At 34.1% G+C, this 21078-nt stretch overlaps 3 protein-coding genes across 10 annotated transcripts; 2 read left to right on the top strand and 1 right to left on the bottom strand.

Annotated features, from left to right (window-relative positions):
- Positions 1-281: 281 nt before the first annotated feature.
- LOC108205206 (uncharacterized) lies at positions 282-8700 on the bottom strand. 3 transcript variants are annotated; one of them, XR_001803915.2, is made up of 11 exons: positions 8173-8700; positions 7839-7923; positions 7679-7754; positions 7200-7370; positions 6837-6939; positions 5709-5818; positions 4928-5017; positions 4759-4839; positions 3266-4123; positions 734-1211; positions 282-622 (listed from the first exon to the last, which is right to left on the bottom strand). XR_001803915.2 is itself a non-coding variant. In XM_017375052.2 (10 exons), exons 1-10 carry the CDS (start codon positions 8600-8602, stop codon positions 1119-1121), a joined length of 2097 nt encoding a protein of 698 aa, XP_017230541.1. In that variant the 5' UTR covers positions 8603-8700; the 3' UTR covers positions 282-1118. The 3 variants fall into 3 exon arrangements, 1 of the variants encoding a protein (XP_017230541.1); XR_001803917.2 differs by having other exon boundaries at positions 1055-1211; XM_017375052.2 differs by having other exon boundaries at positions 282-1211.
- Positions 8701-11354: 2654 nt separating this feature from the next.
- On the top strand, positions 11355-15328 carry LOC108212427 (zinc finger BED domain-containing protein RICESLEEPER 2-like). Of its 3 annotated transcripts, none has more exons than XR_010285781.1 (3): positions 11355-11487; positions 12341-13922; positions 15068-15328. XR_010285781.1 is itself a non-coding variant. In XM_017384159.2 (3 exons), exon 2 carries the CDS (start codon positions 12343-12345, stop codon positions 13846-13848), a length of 1506 nt encoding a protein of 501 aa, XP_017239648.1. In that variant the 5' UTR covers positions 11355-11487; positions 12341-12342; the 3' UTR covers positions 13849-13867; positions 15074-15328. The 3 variants fall into 3 exon arrangements, 2 of the variants coding, with proteins under 2 accessions (XP_017239648.1, XP_017239642.1); XM_017384159.2 differs by having other exon boundaries at positions 12341-13867; positions 15074-15328; XM_017384153.2 differs by having other exon boundaries at positions 12341-13867.
- A 1222-nt stretch (positions 15329-16550) lies between these two features.
- LOC108209958 (zinc finger BED domain-containing protein RICESLEEPER 2-like) lies at positions 16551-20868 on the top strand. 4 transcript variants are annotated; one of them, XR_010285780.1, is made up of 4 exons: positions 16551-16675; positions 17114-18667; positions 20219-20278; positions 20603-20868. XR_010285780.1 is itself a non-coding variant. In XM_017381186.2 (3 exons), exon 2 carries the CDS (start codon positions 17116-17118, stop codon positions 18646-18648), a length of 1533 nt encoding a protein of 510 aa, XP_017236675.1. In that variant the 5' UTR covers positions 16551-16675; positions 17114-17115; the 3' UTR covers positions 18649-18667; positions 20603-20868. The 4 variants fall into 4 exon arrangements, 1 of the variants encoding a protein (XP_017236675.1); XR_001804762.2 differs by lacking the exon at positions 20219-20278 and adding an exon at positions 19071-19107; XR_001804763.2 differs by lacking the exon at positions 20219-20278 and adding an exon at positions 19071-19107 and having other exon boundaries at positions 20565-20868.
- Positions 20869-21078: the final 210 nt, after the last annotated feature.

The raw sequence follows: 21078 nt of genomic DNA, 5'->3' as shown, positions 1-21078 counted from the left end.
GGTAGGTTACAACAAAAACACACGAGAAAAACAAAATTAATATATAGTAATTCTTTTACCAAAGAAAATGTGTCAGATAGTCTTTGTTCAACCGTGAATGCACTTCAAGTGTTTTCATTTGATTTATAACTTATAACTTATAAGTCATTCAAGAATTGCATGCATGCGTCTTTAAGTTGCAAGTTGTGTTCTTGCTGACAATTTTGATTTGGCACAGAGCAGGCTTCTGAGTTTGGGGGTGTCCCTGGTAATTTATTCTGACAATTTTAAACAACATTCACTATAATACAACAGCCTCATAAAGTTTCTTCCGGGTAAAAATGGATTCAAAAATATAATGCAACAAGAATGTAACAGTAGCTTGCAGAGGAAATACACAGCACAGCAGAAACACCCTTCAGAATCCCGCTGTAAATGTCATAGCCACCTTAAAGATGAAAGTTAAAACAAGAATAAGATCGAACGCCTCTACTACAGCAGCAAGGCACAATATGTAGCTTCTGCGCAGGGGCGAAAACCTATCAGAAGCCCTTGCTTGTAATATCCAACCTCAGGGGGGGAAATAACTTCGAGTTGTATACTACCAAGTTGCACAAAACTATAGAGTTCATCCTTCTTAACCCTGCCCCAAAAGAAAAACACACTATAATTTGCTGCCATTAACATTCAGTAACGCCAGGATATATTTTAATACTTATCCAAGAGAATAGAAGGCACACTCTAAAGTTGATACATTTCCACAGGGATATGACTCAAAGTTGAAGAATCAAGCTTCAGGAGTTTCCAAGTAACAGTGCACCCCTTGCATTCAAGAAACCCTCTTCCATAATATTGTGAATGCCATAGACAAAATTGGCCAAGTCTGCAAAAATCACATAGCTACATATAGGCCTAGACAAAATTTTACCTTGTCACCTTCATATTACATCAGTAAATTAATCTTATGAACTGGTTGAGAACTTGAACTCTGCTACATGCTTCTATAGAAATACAATTTGCAGGGAAGTATCTTACAAAGGGACAGACAGACACAGTTTAGCAAAGATGCGGATACCATTTTTCAGTCCCAATGTATTCATTACTGCAACTCTGCAAGCCACCTAGCCACCTAGCAAAGACTATATATAGGAACATTGACCTCCTTCAAGAGGTGCTCTAGGTTTCCATATCGCAGATACCTCCAAGCCAGGGCAGTGCTTGAAGTCAACACTCTGGTGAACAAAAAAAATATAAATTGTCAAAATATTATCTAAAAAACATATAATACATTAATATCTATCTTTGTACATATACAATACTTGGAGAAAATGTGGACGTCACTAACCAAAAGAATCACATAAGGCATCAGTGGACTTAAACGTATTATCAATACAGAGAAGCAAAAAAATAGAAACAAAAGAAATGGTATTAGATTTGACTCCTTTACAGGGGTGTCAACGAACTGAGACGAGTCGAACACTACCACGCTCTAGATTGACTAAATTGTTTGGGATCAAGCTAGACCGAGCCATTCAAGCTCGATACTCAGATAGACAAAAGTTCAATATGTTTAAGCTCAGTTCGATATTTGAATCTATTCTACTAAATACTAACAAAAGCTCAAATGTAATATGTATAAATTTAAGCTCGTGAGCCAGGCTTGGTAAAATTCTAGAACAGCTCAAGCTTGAGCTTAGGCTCTTAATTATCTTCGAACCATAATTCAACTATTTTACAAGCCGAGCTCGAATAGCTCATGAACAATTGGACTCATTCCCCTGCTCTGCTAATTTAACAGTTGCAGTCATCAAAAGGGTAGAGAATATTTGTGAAGATTACCATACAATATTATCAGTTATACCTTTATGTCTAAACATCTATTACCATATTCGACTTTATGAAATATCTATAGAAATCTATACCATATTATTAAAGCTAAACATGCAAAAGTTTGGTAGTTGGCTTGTAGTCTGGTATAGTGCATTATAATTACAGATCACTTAGAGTTGATCAGAACAATTAGATTAAATTTTTTATTATATCACTTAAATCAAATTGACTAGAACCGTTAAATTGAATATTTTATATTTCACTATTTAAAAAACTCCTAAAGGTTATGTTACTCGGACTCTTCTATTTGGGTATCTGAACCTGTGTCCAGGACTTGGACACTCAAACACGACACTTATTCTGTATCGGATTCTTTGGCTAAAATGTGGACACTTTGACCAACTTCAAAACCACATATAAGTTGAATATACAACGCAAACAAGAAAAATGAGCAGAAAGAAGGAATCAAAACAAAAGAACAAGCATAAAAAATCACTCATTTGCAAAATTCTTTACAAATTTGTGTTTAATCTAATTTTGGTTGTTACTTTATATTAAGGTATTTATTTCTCATGCTTGTTTATTAATGTATTATGCCATGCTTGTTTATTAATGTATTATGTCATGTCCATGTGCCCGTGTCTAAAAATAGAACAATGTCCCCGTGTCCTCAATTTTCAGATTTTTCGAGTCCGACACTCGGATATGTGTCGTGTCCGACACTTCGTACCCGAGTCTGAGTAAAATAAGCTAGTGATGTAAGGTTCGAATCTTGTCAGTCACATATTAAAATATTATAATAATATAATATCAAAAAAATACTGATAAATAAAGTTCGAATCCTGTAAACAACAAATTAAAATTATATATATCATTTAATTCTAGAAATAAAAATAAAGTATATTATTATATATTAAATTTGATTTAATTAAAAAATATAATATATTATTGACAAGAAGACATTGCACAAGTTTAGCCTTAATTTCGCTCTCAGTATGTAGTCCATGATCAAGAATAATTGCCAACATTCCATCAATCGATTAAGGCCTTTTTTTTTATGAGCAGCCAAAACACATAGAGCCATATTGTCTGGCCCACCAGAGACGCCTGTAGCTATACGATGATGAGGGTGGAGACTAGCAGTGTTTTTGACAGGATTCGAACCCTAGACTTTTAGCAGTGTTTTAGATAGTGATATATAAAAAGTTCAATCTAACGATTCTAATCAATTTGATTTAAGTGATAAAATATATAAATTCAATCTGACGATTCTAATCAATTTGATTTTTAAGTGATCTAACGGTTATAATGCACTTTACCACACTACAAACTACAAACCAACGACCAAATTTTTAGTTTTAGTAATATAGTATAGATTATATTTATATATTTATATTATGTAGAATATTATTGAAATGAATTAGAGAGATAACCAGGAGTCCAGGATTCAGCATACCGGAATGCTGAGTAGTAGTCCTTGAGGATGGACTAGCACAGGCAGGCCTCTTCTTGCAGCAACTGGGATAGATTTCAGTGACAAGAGAGCTCTTTCTGCTGATGATCTTGAAAATTCTGAATATGTTTCCACTGACTCTGCTTCCTTGGACATTCCCATATCTAGTAGTTGCTTATTAAGAAAATCATTCACATCGCAGCACTTTACTAAATCAGCAAGATACAACCAATCAGCATCAATCATGCAGCGAACTTCAAGTTCCATATCAAACTTAACTAGACAACACTTGCAATAATATTGATGAACTGTCTCCCCCGAACCCTGTCCTTGACGGTCCTTGTCCGCAGAATATGCATTATTTGAAATATCCTTTGTCAGTTTCCATTCAAGCAAAAATCTGTTCATGTAGTAACCAATTGTATTAGAGGGAAGTGAGTTCCCGAAGGAAGTTGATGCAGTGTGTAGAGCTTCTGTTTCTGATTCAATTTTAGGCACTTTAGAAGTCTTAGACACGAATTTTTCTATTTCATCATCTCGCAAAGAAATAATTGTTGTATGTGTTGACTCAGAAAGCAAGCTGAGTTTCTTCGCTTCATTCAGCAATGATGTAGATGATGTTGTATCCAAAAAGTGTACATCTGAGGCATTTAAAATCATCTTATCAGAATAAGACTCTACATGTTCCACATGTTTTTCAACCTCACTGAAGGTATGAAATTTTTTTCCTTCACAGGAATCCCTGTACAGCAACTGCATCTTTAAAGGCAAAGCACTATTCTTTGATAAACAAACCAGGACTTTGGTTCCTTTAGACCCTGGAGCTGCACAAAGATAACAACCAGCTGCAGTGAATGAAGTCTGCAAGAACAAATATTTACAATTAAATTTAACTAAAATTGCTGAATGAAAGAGATGCAAATACAGGATTCAAACTCACTAAATCCTATCTCTGCGTAAAAGAAAAAGATTTAGTGCATAATATTCTTCAAATGTAGTATAACTGACTCTTTTGTGGCACCAACAAATTACTAATAGTTGAGGATCCCAGATCATTGTGCACTTAAATTAATAACTGCTAATTTTCAAATTATCAGCTATAAAAGGGATCCTCCAGTGCACTTCTAACTCCTCCAAGTTTACTTCTGTACTAAACAAAAGGAGAACCTCGGACCTTAAGACAAGTGAAGCTTAGAAGAAGTTGTAATCTAAAGGCTAAACAGAAAATAAATCTGAGACACAAAGCAAAAGGGTGAGAAAATTAAGTGCTGTAACTAACATTTTAGCAAAAATAAAAACGATATATAATCATTTTAGCAAAGGACTGATTATCAATCTTACGAAGTTAAGTAAATTAACTATCATCATCACCTCTGTTTGGCCAATTTCCCTAGACCTTACAGTACTTTTAGGTTAATGCATTTCAATAGAATGCAGAAATTTAAATATGCAAATTATGATGCACAAAGTAAATAAAAACCCGAAAATGGATGCACCTTGCAGGGGTAAGTTCGAACATAGTCCATCACTTGTTTCAATGCACTTCCTCGAACTGGTCTGTGGCTTTGGGATATGAACTAACAAGTAGAACATGTCAATTCACAAAAATTGGCTAAACATGCTTTCTTTTTAACAATTATTTAATGCACAACCACTAAGTAGTACCTTCAACAGCAACGTTACAAACTTCGAAAGGCACAGATAACTGATTTCCATCGAATTGAGGATCTCTAAATCAACAACAGCATACCCGTGCTACAACCATAGAGAGAGGGCAAATAGGAAAGAAAAAGGTTTAGAGAAATGTTTAGACAGTAATTGGTATTTCTTTTTATTAATATGTACAACTTCGATGTTATAATGATATTGATTAAATTATATCCCAAGAGTAATGCAAATACAGAACCCATACAGCTAATGAATTTATAAACAACTTATTAAACAGTAAATGATATTCACAATGTTGCACACACAAAATTTAGTACCTCTGTCCTGTAAACGGCATAAAAAAGTACAGTAGGTGTCCCCGAGGTCAAAAAATATAATAGCACAAGTTGGTTTGGTTAATGTGCGTACAAGAATGGAGAAAGTAATGTACATTTAACATTTAATTAAAATAATAGAGTTCTCAAACATGCCGTATAATAGGCATTTAAGTGCAATAACCAGAATTTGAAGTACCCTGTAATATGAAGACTACACTGTAAAAAAAAGTTTATTATTGCCAGCAGGAACATTGCAGGGATGTATATCTTGACTACGTAAAACACAGTATCTAGCATTGTCCAAGTTGCTATATTTTTACCTATAAACATTCTCTAAGTATGACTTTGATAGTTGTATAGAGTAGTTTTTTGAGATGTACAGCATAAACTCCACAAAACAAAAAATAAATAAAATCACGTATTGTGAATAATTAGTCTTAAACAGTTGGGAAAATACTTACTGTTGTTATTGTCACAGTCTGCATTATCAGATAATGACAAAACTGGTCCACATACATACGCGTTTGTCCACAGGCAGAAATTACCATCTGAAGTTCACGCTTTAAGATAGCTGTTTATAATGAAATGGAGTTAGCATGTCAAGCTTAAAATCATGGTGGTTCACTTTATGTCATGGGATCATTGACGATATACCAACAAGAAATAAGATAAATCAAACTAGTTTAGCAAATGGATATTCTGAAATAGATTAAATTTAAAAAAGTACTACAATGTGCGGTTCTGGAAAATTTTACATACATATATATATATATATAACGGGGATTTAAGAAGGAATCTGGTGCCTAATGGAAACAAAAATTGTTTAGGTGTTGTGATGTTGCAGATGGTCATCTGCTGTAGGTCTCGTTAAATCACTAGCTTTCACTATGCTCAGCCACTATAGGAGAGTGGTTCAGCAATTTTTCAAGCGATGGAAAGACAGACGCGGGCATTGTGTCATTCCCTATGTGTTTCTGACAAAAAAGAAGGCTGCAACTTGCCTCGCGAAGACTTGGCGTACAGACACTAAACAAAATGTTCTTGTCCGCCCCGACCAGTGGGGATCCTGAATGAGATTTTGAAGTTGGACATTGTCTATGGTCCTCGAAATCCTATCTTCATTGAAGTGGATATTCAAGAGGATGATGTAGACCCTGTAGAGGTCTTTGCACAGATAGAGGAGGGCTTGAAGCAGGTGGCTTGGTGCATAGGGGTGGTCAATATGGAGAAGTACTGGGTGGTGTTCAGCAGATGGGCAAGATAAATGATTTAACTTTTATTTTGAAGATGAACTGCAGGAGGGAGGAGTTTTTAAGGAATTTGTATGGTTGTTTCTCATATTATTGTCTGCTTCTTTAGTTCCCGAAATGTGGTGCTGCTTTGTCATGGGTTTTCTTAGGTTTTGTGTATGTATGTGGTTCCACTTTGCAAGGGTTTGTCATATGAGGGATCCATTCTATACAATGTTTAGGTACTCCTGTTCATCGTTTTATATATATGGGCTTAACAAATAATACACACACACACACACACATGAAAGATGAACAAATTTCAGTTTATCATGCTTTGTGATCTTTCATGCAACTCACATGATGAAATATCTGTCAATGACTTTCGGATCCGATTACGGACATATACTTGACTTTGGTTTGTTGGATCTTCCACCCATTCCTGATTATCCCCCTGGCATATCTGCGATACAAGCCTAATCATGTATTATAACTTCCGGTAAGTACAAGACAACATTACAACAGCACTACAGTTTCCCTTCCTATTTTTCTTAATAAAAAATATGGATGGTTAGTACTTGTAGCAATGAGGCCCAACATTAAGTTTCAAAAAGCATTTTTAAATTTCATAATTCACGTTCAAAAAAAAAAAGGGAATACAGTTGAGAGCTTCTATCACAAGCTTAAATATTTAAAGTTTCAGGAATCATGAGAAGTAATTACCTTGTACATGTCATCTTTCGTAAAATTCAGCAATGGCCTAACCAATAATATGCTATTCGAATCTCCAATTATGCAATTCGAATTTGTGTTAAACACCTGAGATGTAAATGCCATTCCAGCAAGTCCAAGGACACCACTATTACGAGATAGCCTAAGAATAAACAACTCTGCCTGCATCATTGATCAACATGGACGTTATTAAATATGTTCGCATTGTTACAACTCAACTCACCGACTTCATAATGTGAGCCTAGTTCTGTGGTGAAAAAACAGTGGTTGGCAACACTAAATAAAACTTATACTCTACAACATATGAATGAATCTTATTAATAAAGGAAGCAAATATGACTTGCCGAAAAGCTTTTTAACTGATTTTATTACAGCATCCTTCTGTGATATATTCTTATTGCCCGACGATATGTAAATAGATAATAATAGTTACAAACAAGGAAAGCATCAAGATATTCATGGCATCAGACCTGATCATCTGCATGATGTGCAACTAGTAACGCGCTCATCTGGTACTGGTTACAAATTCTTTGAAGTTGCTGGTACCTGATATAAAGAATACATTAAGGGAGAAAACCGAGAACTAAGACACGTATTTTAGGGAGAAGGGTCCTGGACTTGAAATATCACCTCACAGCACGAGCTGCTTCTTGCACATGTCCCTGTTTAGGCTTCCCATTTGCCCAATCAACACAAGCAATTTCGCAGCTGATTCCTACAAAAAGCCTAATTAACCATCCATTATCAAATAAAATTTAAAATAGACTACGGAAACATAAGATTGTGTTTGGCAACACGCACTTCATTTCAAATGACACGAATTGAGTCGTTATATTAAATTCAATTCTTTCGATTACCGAAACATTCCACTAGTCCAAATTCAGAATTTTAAATTAACATCCCAAACAAGTGTAGCTACAAGAGCATTCCAAAAAACAGAATTTCAACAAGAAAGCAGTGATACCCATTTTAACAAGCCGACGTTGCACGAGTTTAGCCTCAGTTCCACTCTCACTGCGCAATCCATGGTCAACAATAATTCCCAAAATTCCATCAATCAGCTCTGGGATACCAGAACCAAGGCCTTGATTTTCAAGGCCTTGTTTTTTCCAATGAGCAGCCAATACACACAGAGCCATACTGTCTGGCCCACCAGAGACACCCAGAGCTATACGATGATGAGGGTGGAGGCCAGCCATGGCCATCCTCTTGGCAAACACTTGTGTGTAGCTCGAAATGTCAACTGGGTCATCGGTGCAACTGCAGTTTAAGGTAATGGGCCGCCGTGTAATTCGAGGGGTGTTTGTAAATTTGAATGTTGTTCGAGAAATAGAGGTTAGGATTATTTGGGAAGAGGTGTTGGCTGGAGTATAGAGTATCAATCCACGCGCCATGGCTGTGTTGAGTAGGAGCTATTATTATGTTATCAACAACGGAACCCCATCAATTACCAAAAGAAAATATATTACGAAACATCACTTATGGCCTATGGGGTGCTCGGGCTGGGATGGCCCCGGCCTCTATCTGATTCCGCATCGTTCTCTCTTTTCTTTTTCTTTTTTTTTTCTTTCAAAATCTTAAATATCGATTATTGATTTTAATATTAATAATAATGCTTTTATATGCATAAATCAATTTAATTAGAATCAGTTATTTATTAATCATGTAATCTTAAAAAAAATTGAGACGTACTTTAATGATTTTAGTGATTAATGATTAAATAATACCAGTTAGAATCGATCATCAGAGGCACCCAGACCTGAACTGAGTAATGGTAAAAACTTAAATTTGGTTACAACTTTTTTTTACCAAATAAAATGACAGACATATGATTCATCTTAATTTAGAGGTATATGTACAAGATCCGTTAAAAAGATTTCAAATATCAAAAAATAGAGTTGAAATACGTTGAATATGAATACCATGTTAAAACACCGCACCATGCTCCGCTAAGTTTGTAAGAATAAAATGACCCACAGTGTAGAGTTTAAGTGATATGTTAAATTGATCTGGTTTTAAATGTTAGATAATGTAACATTATTCCATAACATTACACTATCTACCGTCAGGGGTTGTAGTGTTTTTATGGAATCGGAAAATAGAGGATAAACGCCATCATGTAGCATTTATTTTTTGGTTTGAAAAAATTATAAATAAACGATGTAATATTATAAAGTGATATTTGAGATTATTATTTGCGAATATAACATTTGAGACATTATTGCTTGAAATTGTGATAAAAGAGATTAACACCCATTATTATTAGTATAATGAAAAACAATAATATATTGTCAATTAAGATTTGAGAAAAAAGTAATGTTATGTATCTCGAATTATATTTCTTTTTTTTTCTTCTAAATAACGTGATAAATCCGTGAACAATTTTTGGGTGATATATGTGCATACAGGAGGGATCGTAATAATCAATATACTTAAATAAAGGAGAAGCGAGGGGCGTGTAGGTGGCGCCTCTCATATCGCTTCGTTCTGTTTTTCTAATTTTCTGAAATTTTTGGATGAAACTTAAATAAAGGAGAAGCGAGGGGCGTGTAGGTGGCGCCTCTCATATCGCTTCGTTCTGTTTTTCTAATTTTCTGAAATTTTTGGATGAAAAATATCAAAAATTAGAACTACCTTTTTTAGTTTCAGATATATTAGAAGTAAGTTTCAGAATCTGATTTTGTTTCAGATTATTTATGGAATATATTAGATTGAAAATTTTAATCTGATTTTGTTATTAGAACTACCTTTTTTAGTTTCAGGTATATTAGAAGCAAGTTTCAGAATCTGATTTTGTTTCAGATTATTTATGGAATATAGTAGCTTGAAAGTTTTAATCTGATTTTGTTATTAGAACTATCTTTTTTAGTTTCGGGTATATTAGAAGCAAGTTTCAGAATCTGATTTTGTTTCAGATTATTTATGGAATATAGTAGCTTGAAAGTTTTAATCTGATTTTGTTTTAAATTATTTAATTATGGGAAAGACAGATTATTTATGGAATATAGTAACTTGAAAATTTTAATCTGATTTTGTTCAGATTATTTAATTATGGGAAAGAGTAGCAAACAAGTTTCCCTGCACCTATAAATACCTGTATAGATCGTAGGGTTTTGGATCATCTAAACACAACCTCCTCTCTCAATACCACAAACCTACCTGATAGTTCTCTTACTCGATTTTTAAAGGAGAAGCGAGGGGCGTGTAGGTGACGCCTCTCACATCGCTCCGTTCTATTTTTCTGAAATTTTTGGATGAAAAATATCAAAACTTAGAAATACCTTTCTCTTGCTCGATTTCTAACTCGGAGGTTTCGTTCTTCTGATAAGTGAAGGTTGTTTATACATTAAAGATTATTGCAAGCAAATGTCGTTATAAACCGTTATATTGGAGTCGACAAATCCAAATATGGGAAAAGAATATATTCTTGACATGATATTGATTGTTGATGTCAATAAATTAATTATTAGTGATGTATGTTTGTTGGTTATTCTTTTATAATATTTGTTTTGTTCATCGGACATGTTTGTTGTTGTTAATTTTTATATTATTTACTTTGTATACATGAAAAAACTATTCATGCATTATCTGTTTGCTCCGTTCAAGCAACTTTTAAGAGGGTAGTTATATTTAAGTTAGATGTTTTTGTGCACAATCAATCCAAAAAAATTGGAGGAAGGTGACAATATAAGAACATGATTACTTTAAAAAAACAAATAAAATTAAGATTCGTCATGCTTTAAATTGTTAATTACGTGTATAAATTTATTTTCATTTTTTCACCATAAATTATAGTATAATTTTGCAATTTTATATATTAGTATTGGTATTACATCAAGATTTTTATGATATAAATTTATTTTATCCTACAAATATTAACTTTGAAACATTAATATACTTTTTATAGACAACCATAAAATTATTTTATTCTACAAATATTAATATTGAATCATTAATATAATTTTTATGGATCGCCGCAACGCGCGGCTTCTAAACTATTATTATCTAAGTGTAAATATAACCAATCAAATATTACGAACTGAAATTTAGAAGAAAAAAACTGAGAATAATTTTCTAAATAACTTTGAAAACAATTTTTGGATACTTCGTACTCAGCATTTTCCAACTAAAGCACAACAAAAAAAATTTGGCGTTGAGGGGGTCAGAAATGGTAAGATAATTTTACCCCATTATATAAGCAACAAGTAGCCGAGACTCTCTTTGGACTCATTTTACCCTAGAGTCTTTTCGCATTCCCTGTCGTTTCGTCTCCGATCAGGTTTTCTTCTCTTTGCTTCAATCAACTCAACACATGTGTTTTTGATCCTGCATTCCTGTATTTTATAGTGTTTGATCCTTCTTTAGTTTGTTATCATGGAGATTATTTGTTTTAATTGATGTTTTACAGTCTGCATTTAATTTATTACTGGGGTTCGTTGCGGTTATATTCATGTGATCTGTCGTGTTTGAGTGATAATATAATAACTTTTTCACCACCATATGAATATACACATGTTAGTTTAGTTAAATAAACCAGGGTTTAGATTAGGGCTTTAGAGGATGCAATATATTACAGAGTAAATTTCAAGATAGTGGTTAAAATTTTCGGATTTTCATGAAATGTTGGTTTATTTCTCTGAATAGCAAAATGTTGGCTGGATTTTTCTTCCTTATCAAAAAAGTGGTTGCTAACTCTCATTAATGATACACTGTTAAAGATTTAAAATTAAGGAGTATTTTGAAGATGGTGGCTAAAGTTTGTATCAATGAGCCAATATTTTGTGAAAATGTAAAAACTTTAGCCATTATCTTGAATTTTATTCTTTAATTGTTAATCCTTAAGGGTGTATTGTTAATGGGAATTCACAAAAACCACTTTTTTTAAAACCGGAGGAAAAGTCCGGCCACAATTTTATTATTTTAGAACATTGGTCAACATTTTGAAAACTTTAGCTACCAAACTGAATTTTTACTCTATGTTATACATATTCTTTTAAGTGAAACTACAAGGCGTTTGATTCTTGTGATCTCGTAGTGTTTTGTTGAGGGGTTTATTTGGTTCTCTGTTATATATTGCGATGTCTTAGTTGATTGTACTTATTGGATATTTGTTTATGCATTGCGATTTTCAGATATGGATAAGGGTGGCTTTTCTTTTAGTTCTGATGAACTTAAAGGTAGTTGCTTAGAAATTTATCAGGAAGAGAGAGCAAAAGTTATTAAGATTTTTGAAAAGTTAGATGGACGGGTTGCCCTCTCGATTGACTTGTTGAGGCTGGACACTTATGGCCTTCCTCGTCCCAAAGATTGTGATGAGCCAGAGATTATTGACTATTTGTGTGTCAGGGCTCATTTTATTGATGATAATTGGAAACCAAAGTCGTGGGTTCTTTACTATGTTGATGCACTCCACATCATGAAAACTGGCTACGAGAAGACAATTCTGAAATGTATTTCGGATATGCGCATTGAGAATAAGATATTCACTGTAACTCGTGCGTATGATATTATGTATTCTGAACTGATTAAGGTCGTAGAAAACCAGGCCAAGGAGAAGAAAACACTTCAATCAAAGTGCCAGCCATTTAAAATATATTGTTGTGCTAACCTTTTAGGCAGAATGGTGGAAGCAGCTTTTGAGGACATTTCTGATGTAATCTGGAAAATATCGCAAAAAAATTATATGTACTGGCACCTTACATTCAGTACACTACAAGAGGCGATAAAGGCGGAGGCTGATGGAAAATTTTCAGAGCTGTTTGGTTGTGATTATTTTGATCCACCTACTGAGGAAGAATGGACTAAACTTAAATATGTTTGTAGACTGGTGGATTACATGTATAATGCGGCAGAGATACTGTTCTTCACAAAAAATCCTACTGCTAGCCTGTATCTTCATAATCTTCGGGAGCTTCAGGCAAGCTTGAAGAAAGAGTCTATCAGTCCTGACAGGTTAACTATAGTCACAGATCTGCTAAAGAAGTTTGATGAGTACTGGAATGACATGTTCTTGGTGTTGGCTATTGCTACTGTGCTGGATCCACGCTGTAAGATGAAGTATATAGAATTTTCATATCTGAAGTATGAGGGTAATTTGGGAAACATGCAAGTCACATCTGTTCTGGAGGCAATTCGTGGGATATATGATGGTTATAAGATGCATAGTCTTGAACCGAAGACTTCCAAGCCTTCTGATTCGAAGTCCTCTGATTTAGAAGCTTCTGAATCAGACTCAAACTCAGACTGGGAAATTTTTTCTGATTGCGAAGAAATTCCAAAGCATACACTCGAGAGACTCCAAAATTGCAACTTTGGGTTTAATTGTCTAGATGAGTATAATGAGTTTCTTAAACCAAGCAATGGACCCCCAAAGTCTGAATTGGAGTTGTACTTTGATGAGCCTGTCATGCCATGGAGCAAGGATTTTGACTTGGTGAGTTGGTGGAGAACTGAAAGCCCCAAATATCCTATACTATCCAAGATGGCCCATGACTTTTTGGCAATACCATTTGCACTTGTCAGTTCAAATGAAGCTTATTACTACAGAGATTCTCGAGCGGCCAGTAAAAGTCTTGCTTTCCTGGGACGTGATCTCGTTAATGCATTGGTGTGCACTAGGAGCTATATTAAAGAGGATTGAAGTTCTTTGTCGTATTTAGGTATGATAATTCTCTCTTTTCACATCAAGAAGGCTATATCCCATATCTTCATGAGGTATGTGAGCCCATGAAATATTATTTTACTTTTAATAACGTATTCCTTCAAAATTTAAAATTTCTAGAATGACTGGTCATCTCGTTTTTGTATAAAATATTGAATAAGTGGGGCTGCAGCTTCTTTTGAAGTTTCAAGAGTTAGGATCTACAGATCTACATTATATAAATGGATGAACAGTTGAACACATTCATTGCATACTATTTTCTTTCTTTCCTGACGTATTAGTTCATGCATTCTTTATTATTAGGTTCCGCTTTTAGTTATTTATTCTATTTTCTTAAGAAGAAAATATTTTTTAAAACTCTCTACAGGATTGGAGAGATTCAAGTCCCTGAGCAAACTTTGTTGGTTAATTGTTTTAATTATGACTTCGTATTACCTTTTAAATTTTGATTATTATTCCACTTGAATTGACTATAATTTTGGAAAGTGTTTATAAATTGAAAACAAATGGCCTTTAAGGGTGCATTTTATATGTTTATTGGGTTCAGTAAGCTTATATGCATTAAGAAGTTTGGCGGATTCAAAACATAGCCGGTATATTGATTAGTAGTTGGCATTTGGGACTGCTCCAAGAGAAGTAGTCGTTTGAGTTTATTGACTTATAAAGATGATTAGAGAAGGATATATTGATATATATGTGAGCATTGTATATTATATTTTTGTCCTCGGGATCAATTTAGAAATGCCATATCATTTTCACGCAATTATCTTCTTCTTTTTTGGGGAAAAAGTTATGAAAGAGAAGGATATATAGATATCTATGTATGCATTGCATGTCATATTTCTGTCCTCTGGATCCATTTGGAAATGCCATATCACTTTCATGCAATTATCTACTCCTGTTTAATTCTCATATGTCTGTTTAAGTAAGCAATTTATTTGCAGGGGGTGTAGTTTTATATCTGTGTAAAAAGCGTGCGTGGTGTATTGGTAAAATTATATACATGCATATAAGTTTGTTAATGGGTTCTATTAATAATAACAAGTTTATGTTCTGGTCTCATAGCTTCTCCCTGTTCTGACTTGTAGCTCATAGTCTTGCCTTATCTTCTAGTTTACGTCTTCTTTGTGATGTAGCTCATAATTAAGTCTGACCTAAATATCTTTTACTTAATGTCATATTGCTGTATATTTGTCAGGAATAGCAAGTCATCTGGCAGGGGTTCAGGAGCGTGGATTGTGCATCATCAGATCAAAGCTTTGGTGGTTATGTCGTGGATTTTGTTTGTTGGGTTCGTTCATGAGTAGCTTGCCTTGCAATAGATCTAGTTTCCTTTTGGAAGAAAACGCTGACTTCAAGTATTATGGGATTTGTTTGAAGTATTTGAGTAGACAATACAATGCTTTCTATTAAATTCCTATTTGCGTATCAGCCATTATTTAATTTTTCTTTTGATCAATGTTAGAAATTAAATGCAAGGTTACAAGAGATAGCTATCGGTTTACGGTTAATACCTGGACTAGGGGATTGTACACGGAAAGCATTTGCAAACAAATTTTTTTATTTTAAGGAAAACAAAAACAAATTCTAGACAACCGACTAAAACGATCATTAGCCATAAGTTGCTTCAGTCTTCTTTGGTCATAAAAACTTTTGTTTAGTTTCAATATTTTTAAAAACTTTTGTTTAGTTTTAATATTTTTTTGCAAAGGTAGTGACTAGCAAGGGATTTGAGCAGGGACAGCCAAGTTTAAATTTCAGAGTCATTTTAAAACGAATAAGAGGGTAGCAATCGATTTTAGTCTTCTCCATTCTAAGAATAGATTCTTCAAATTGTCAATAAAATAATATGATCAGGTTCTCCGAATTATCAATAAAGTAATATGATTATATACACGGAATTCTTCGGTGTTGGCCCTCACTATCATCATATTAATGATTAATGGTCTAAATATCAATATCAGGATTCGAAAAAATGGCTCCAAATAACATTTAGTAACGCTACATCGTGTAGCATTCTGTTAGGATTAAACGGATTAAGAACAGAATGCTGGGACTTTGAAAAAAAAAAAACAGAATGCTAGTTTATGCAGCGTTATGTTAGGTTAACCTAATAGAACGCTACATTGTGTATCGTTTTGATGGGGTTAAAACATCAAGACGCTATATCGTGTAGCGTTTTGATGATGTTAAAACATCAAAATATTACACGATATAATATTTTCTTCCCAAATTGAAACGCTAGATTATCATAGCGTTAAACAGTGTTATTCCGAAGATTGCTTCCAAAATTTATAAGATATGGGTCATTTTTCACAACTACCAAGAACTCGAGGACTACTTTGATCATCTATTTTGTTTAAAATTCACAAATCATTTATAATGCGGTAGCAACTAGCAAGAACACCGGGACTTATTTGATCAACTATTTTGTTTAAAATCTAAATGTCATTTATAATGCAGTATTATGTTTAATAAAAAAATACTAGTAATCATATAAATTCCTGACAATTATCCATATAGAGATCGGCCAGTTAACCCCAAAACTTTCACTCTGAAAATGAGAATTTTCACTCACATTCATTTATTTTGTATCCCAAAAAAAAATTTAGGAGCACAATCTTAGAAACAATCTTTAAATGCATAACATACATTTTCCAATTAAATTACAATAAATTTGGGGCGTTGAGGGGTTAAAATGGTAAGACAAATTTACCCATTATATAAACCAGTAGACTACAGTCTCTTTAGACTCATTTTACCCTAGAGTCTTTTCGCATTCTCCGTCGTTTCGTCTTCTAATCAGGTGTTCTTCTCTTTGCTCCAATCAACTCAACACATGTGTTTTTGATCTGCATTTCTATATTTTTATAGTGTTTGATCCTTATTTAGTTTGTTACTTTGATATTTTTTTTATTAGATGTTTTACTGTCTGTATTTAATTTGTTACTGGGGTTCTTTGCGGTTATATTCATGTAATCTGTTGTGTTTGAATGATGATATAGTCACTTTTTCACCACCATATGAATGTAAACATGTTAGTTCAGTTAAATAAACTAGGGTTTAGATTAGGGTTTTAGAGGATGCAATATGTTATATATACTACAAGGCGTTTAATTCATGTGATTATGTAGTGTTTTGTTGAGGGGTTTATTTGGTTGAAACTTACTGATTCTCTGTTATATATTGTGATATTTTAGTTGATTGTACTTATCGGATCTTTTTTATGCATTGCGATTTTCAGACATGGATAAGGGTAAACGTAATCCGGGAGTGAACCCGGGCTTTTCTTTTAGTTATGGTGAATTTAAAGGCAGTTGCTTAAAAGTTTATCAGGAAGGGGTAGCAAAAGTTATTAAGATTTTGGAAAATTTAGATGGACAGATTGCCCTCTCGATTGAGTTATTGAGGCTGGACACTTATGGTCTTCCTCGTCCCAAAGATTGTGATGAGCCAGAGATTATTGACTATTTGTGTGTCAGAGCTCATTTTATTGATGATAATTGGAAACCAAAGTCGTGGGTTCTTTACTATGTTGATGCAGACCACATTATGGAAACTGGCTATGAGAAGACAATTCTGAAATGTATTTTGGATATGCGCATTGAGAATAAGATATTCACTGTGACACGTGCATATGATAATATGTATTTTGAACTGATTGAGGTTGTAGAAAACCAGGCTAAGGAGAAGAAAACACTGCAATCAAATTGCCAGCCATTTAAAATATATTGTTGTGCTAACCTTTTAGGCAGAATGGTGGAAGCAGCTTTTAAGGACATTTCTGACATTATCTTGAAAATAACACAAAAAAATTTTATGTACTGGCACCTTACATTCAGTACACTACAAAATGCGATGAAGGCGGAGGCTGATGGAGAATTTTCAGAGCTGTTTGGTTGTGATTATTTTGATCCACCTACTGAGGAAGAATGGACTAAACTTAAATATGTTTGCAGACTGGTGGATTACATATATAATGCAGCAGAGATACTGTACTTCACAAAAAATCCTACTGCTAGCCTATATCTTCATAATCTTCTGGAGCTTCAGGCAAGCTTGAGGAAAGAGTCTATCAGTCCTGACAGGTTAACTATAGTCACAGATCTTCTAAAGAAGTTTGATGAGTACTGGAATGACATGTTCTTGGTGCTGGCTATTGCTACTGTGCTGGATCCACGCTGCAAGATGAAGTATATAGAATTTTCATCTCTGAAGTATGAGGATAATTCAGGAAACACGCAAGTCATATCTGTTCTTGAGGCAATTCGGGGGATATATGATGATTATAAGATGCATAGTCTTGAATCACAGACTTCCAAGCCTTCTGATCCAAAGCCCTCTGGTTTAAAACCTTCTAAATCAGATTCAGACTCGGACGGGGATGAACTTTGTTCTGACTGCAAAGGAATTCCAAAGCATACACTAGAGAGACTCGAAAATTGTAACTTTGGGTTTAATTGTTTAGATGAGTATAATGAGTTTCTTAAACCAAGCAATGGACCCCCAAAATCTGAATTGGAGTTGTACTTTGATGAGCCTGTCATGCCATGGAGCAAGGATTTTGACTTAGTGAGTTGGTGGAGAACTGAAAGCCCCAAATATCCTATATTATCCAAGATGGCCCGCGACTTTTTGGCAATACCATTTTCACTAGTCAGTTCATATGAAGCTTATTATTACAGAGATTCTCGAGCGGCTGATAAAAGTCTTGCTTTTCTGGGACGAGATTTAGTTAATGCATTGGTGTGCAGTCGGAGCTATTTTAAAGAGGACTGAAGTTCTTCATCGTATTTAGGTATGGTAATTATCCCTTTTCCTTTGCGAAATTGCATGTTAAAGTTCTTTATCACGTCAAGAAGGCTGTATCCCATATTTTCATGAGGACTGAGGAGTGTAAGCCCAGGAAATATTATTTTACTTTTAGTAACGTATTCCTTCAAAATTTTCATTTCTTAGAATGATTGTCATCTCGTTTTTGTAAAAAATATTGAGTAAGTAGTGCTGCTACTTCTTTTGAAGTTTCAAGAGTTGTTAGGATCTACAGTTCTACATTATATAAATGCATGAACACATTCATTGCATACTATCTTCTTTCTTTTCTGAAGTATTAGTTCATGCATTCTCTTATTAATATTAGGTTTCACTTTTGATTATATATTGTATTATTTTAAGAAAATATTTTTTGAAACCCTTTACAGGATTGGAGAGAGTCAAGTCCCTGAGCAAATTTTGTTGGTTAGTTGTTTTAATTTTGACTTCGTTGTACTTTTTAATTTTTGATCATTTGAATTGACGATAATGTTGAAAAATGTATATAAATTTAAAATACATGGTTTTAAGGGTGTATTCTACATGTTTATTGGTTTCACTAAGCTTATATGCATTATGAAGTTTGGCGGATTTGAAAACATAGCCGGTATATTGATTAGTAGTTGGTACTCCAGAGAAGTAGTTATTTGAGTTTATTGATTTATAAAGATGATGTGGGAAGGATTTATAGATATTACATGAGCATTGTATATCATATCTTTGTCCTTCAAATCCATTCAGAGGCTCCCTTACCAAACTAACCAGTTTGAAACGCCTTTTCAAAAACAACCAGTTTCGTTTTGACTTTTTAAAACTAACTAGTCTATTTAATTGGAACTTAGGCGACCCAAGCTGAAAAGATTTTGAGGAAGGGGTTGCCCCTGCCATGGGCGACCTCAGTTAATTTTTTTTCCGACATGGGTCGCCCTGTACAAGGGCGACCCTATATACTTATCCAATCCTAAAACAAGTGTGATTTAATGGTGTTCATTTCGTTTACTCAAAAGAGCCAAGCAAGTGGCAACTCATGCAAAACTGTATCTTTCCAATTCATGATTGCCACTTGCTTGGCTCTTTTGAGTAAACAAAATGAACACCAGTAAATCACACCTGATTTAAGATTGGATAAGTACATAGGGTCGCCCGTGTACAGGGCGACCCAAGCTTAAAACAAGTGAGGTGTAGGTCGCCCATGTCAGGGGCGACCCTTGCGTCCTCCAGGTTCCTATATAGGTCGCCCAAATTCAGTTGAATTAGACTGGTTAGTTTTGAAAAGTCGAAACGAAACTGGTTGTTTTTTAAAAGAACGAGTTCAAACTGGTCATTTTTGTAAGGGAGCCTCCATTTAGAAATGCTATATAATCTTCACGCAATTTATTTCTTTTCTTTTTTTTTGGAAAAAGTTCTGAGAGAGAAGGATATATATATATATATGTATGTATGTATATTCATTGTGTATCATTTTTTTATCTTTTGGATCCATTTAGAAATGCCATATCATTTTCACACAATTATCTTTTTCTTCTTTGGGAAAAAGTTCAAGAGTCAGGAAGTTTTGTGGTACCCCAAGTAAAAATGTAAAGCTGGGTCAGTTCAGGTACTCTACTCTTGTTTAATTCTCATATGTCTATGCAAATAAGCAATTGATTTGCTGGGTTTACATAAGAATCATGCGTGATGTGATGGTAAAATTATATACATGCATTATGCATATACGTTTGTTAATGGGTTCAATTAATAATAAATATATGTTCTGGTTTCAGGCTGTTGTGATGTGTAGCTCACAAGTCTTGCCATCTTCTAGTTTATGTTTTCTGTGTGATGTAGCTCATTATTAAGTCTCACCGAAATATCTTTTACTTAATGTCTTATTGCTGTTGCAGTGGACATGACTTGCCTGATTTCTGCATATATTTGTCAGGGAATAGCAAGTCATCTGGAAGGGGTTCAGGAATCAGGAGGCGTGGATCCTGCATCATCGGATCAAAGCATTGGTGGTTTTGTCATGGATTTTGTTTGTTGGCTTCGTTCGTGAGTAGTTTGCATTGCATTAGATCTAGTTTCCTTTTGGCAGAAAACGCTGACTTCAAGTATTATGTGTTTGCATTGCATTAGATCTAGTTTCCTTTTGGCAGAAAACGCTAACTTCTAGTATTGTGCGATTTGTTTGAAGTATTTTAGTAGACATTACAATGCTTTCTATTACTTTCCTATTTGCGTATCAGCCATTAATTAAATTTTCTTTTGATAAAAGATAATTTGTATGTGTTAGAAAAAATTGCAAGGTTACTACAGATAATTATTCTTTATTTCAAGAAAACATAAACAAATTCTAGACAACTGACTTCATCGATCATTAGCCATAAGTTTCTTCAGTCTTGTACGATAATAAAAACT

This window comes from Daucus carota, chromosome 1 (assembly GCF_001625215.2).
Source record: "Daucus carota subsp. sativus chromosome 1, DH1 v3.0, whole genome shotgun sequence".
In the NCBI taxonomy this organism is placed as follows: Eukaryota; Viridiplantae; Streptophyta; class Magnoliopsida; order Apiales; family Apiaceae; genus Daucus; species Daucus carota.
The sequence above is the reverse complement of the archived record's forward strand: the minus strand, read 5'-3'. Positions and strand labels throughout refer to the sequence as shown.

Excerpts from the sequence above, each read along its gene's own strand:
- LOC108209958 (XM_017381186.2), top strand. The coding sequence starts at position 17,116 with ATGGATAAGGGTAAACGTAATCCGGGAGTGAACCCGGGCTTTTCTTTT.
- LOC108205206 (XM_017375052.2), bottom strand. The coding sequence starts at position 8,602 with ATGGCGCGTGGATTGATACTCTATACTCCAGCCAACACCTCTTCCCAA. Across the intron at positions 5,018-5,708 it reads AGACTGTGACAATAACAACA|CACGGGTATGCTGTTGTTGA; the intron begins GTAAGTATTTTC and ends CTATGGTTGTAG. Across the intron at positions 4,840-4,927 it reads TTGTAACGTTGCTGTTGAAG|TTCATATCCCAAAGCCACAG; the intron begins GTACTACTTAGT and ends TCTACTTGTTAG.
- LOC108212427 (XM_017384159.2), top strand. The coding sequence starts at position 12,343 with ATGGATAAGGGTGGCTTTTCTTTTAGTTCTGATGAACTTAAAGGTAGT.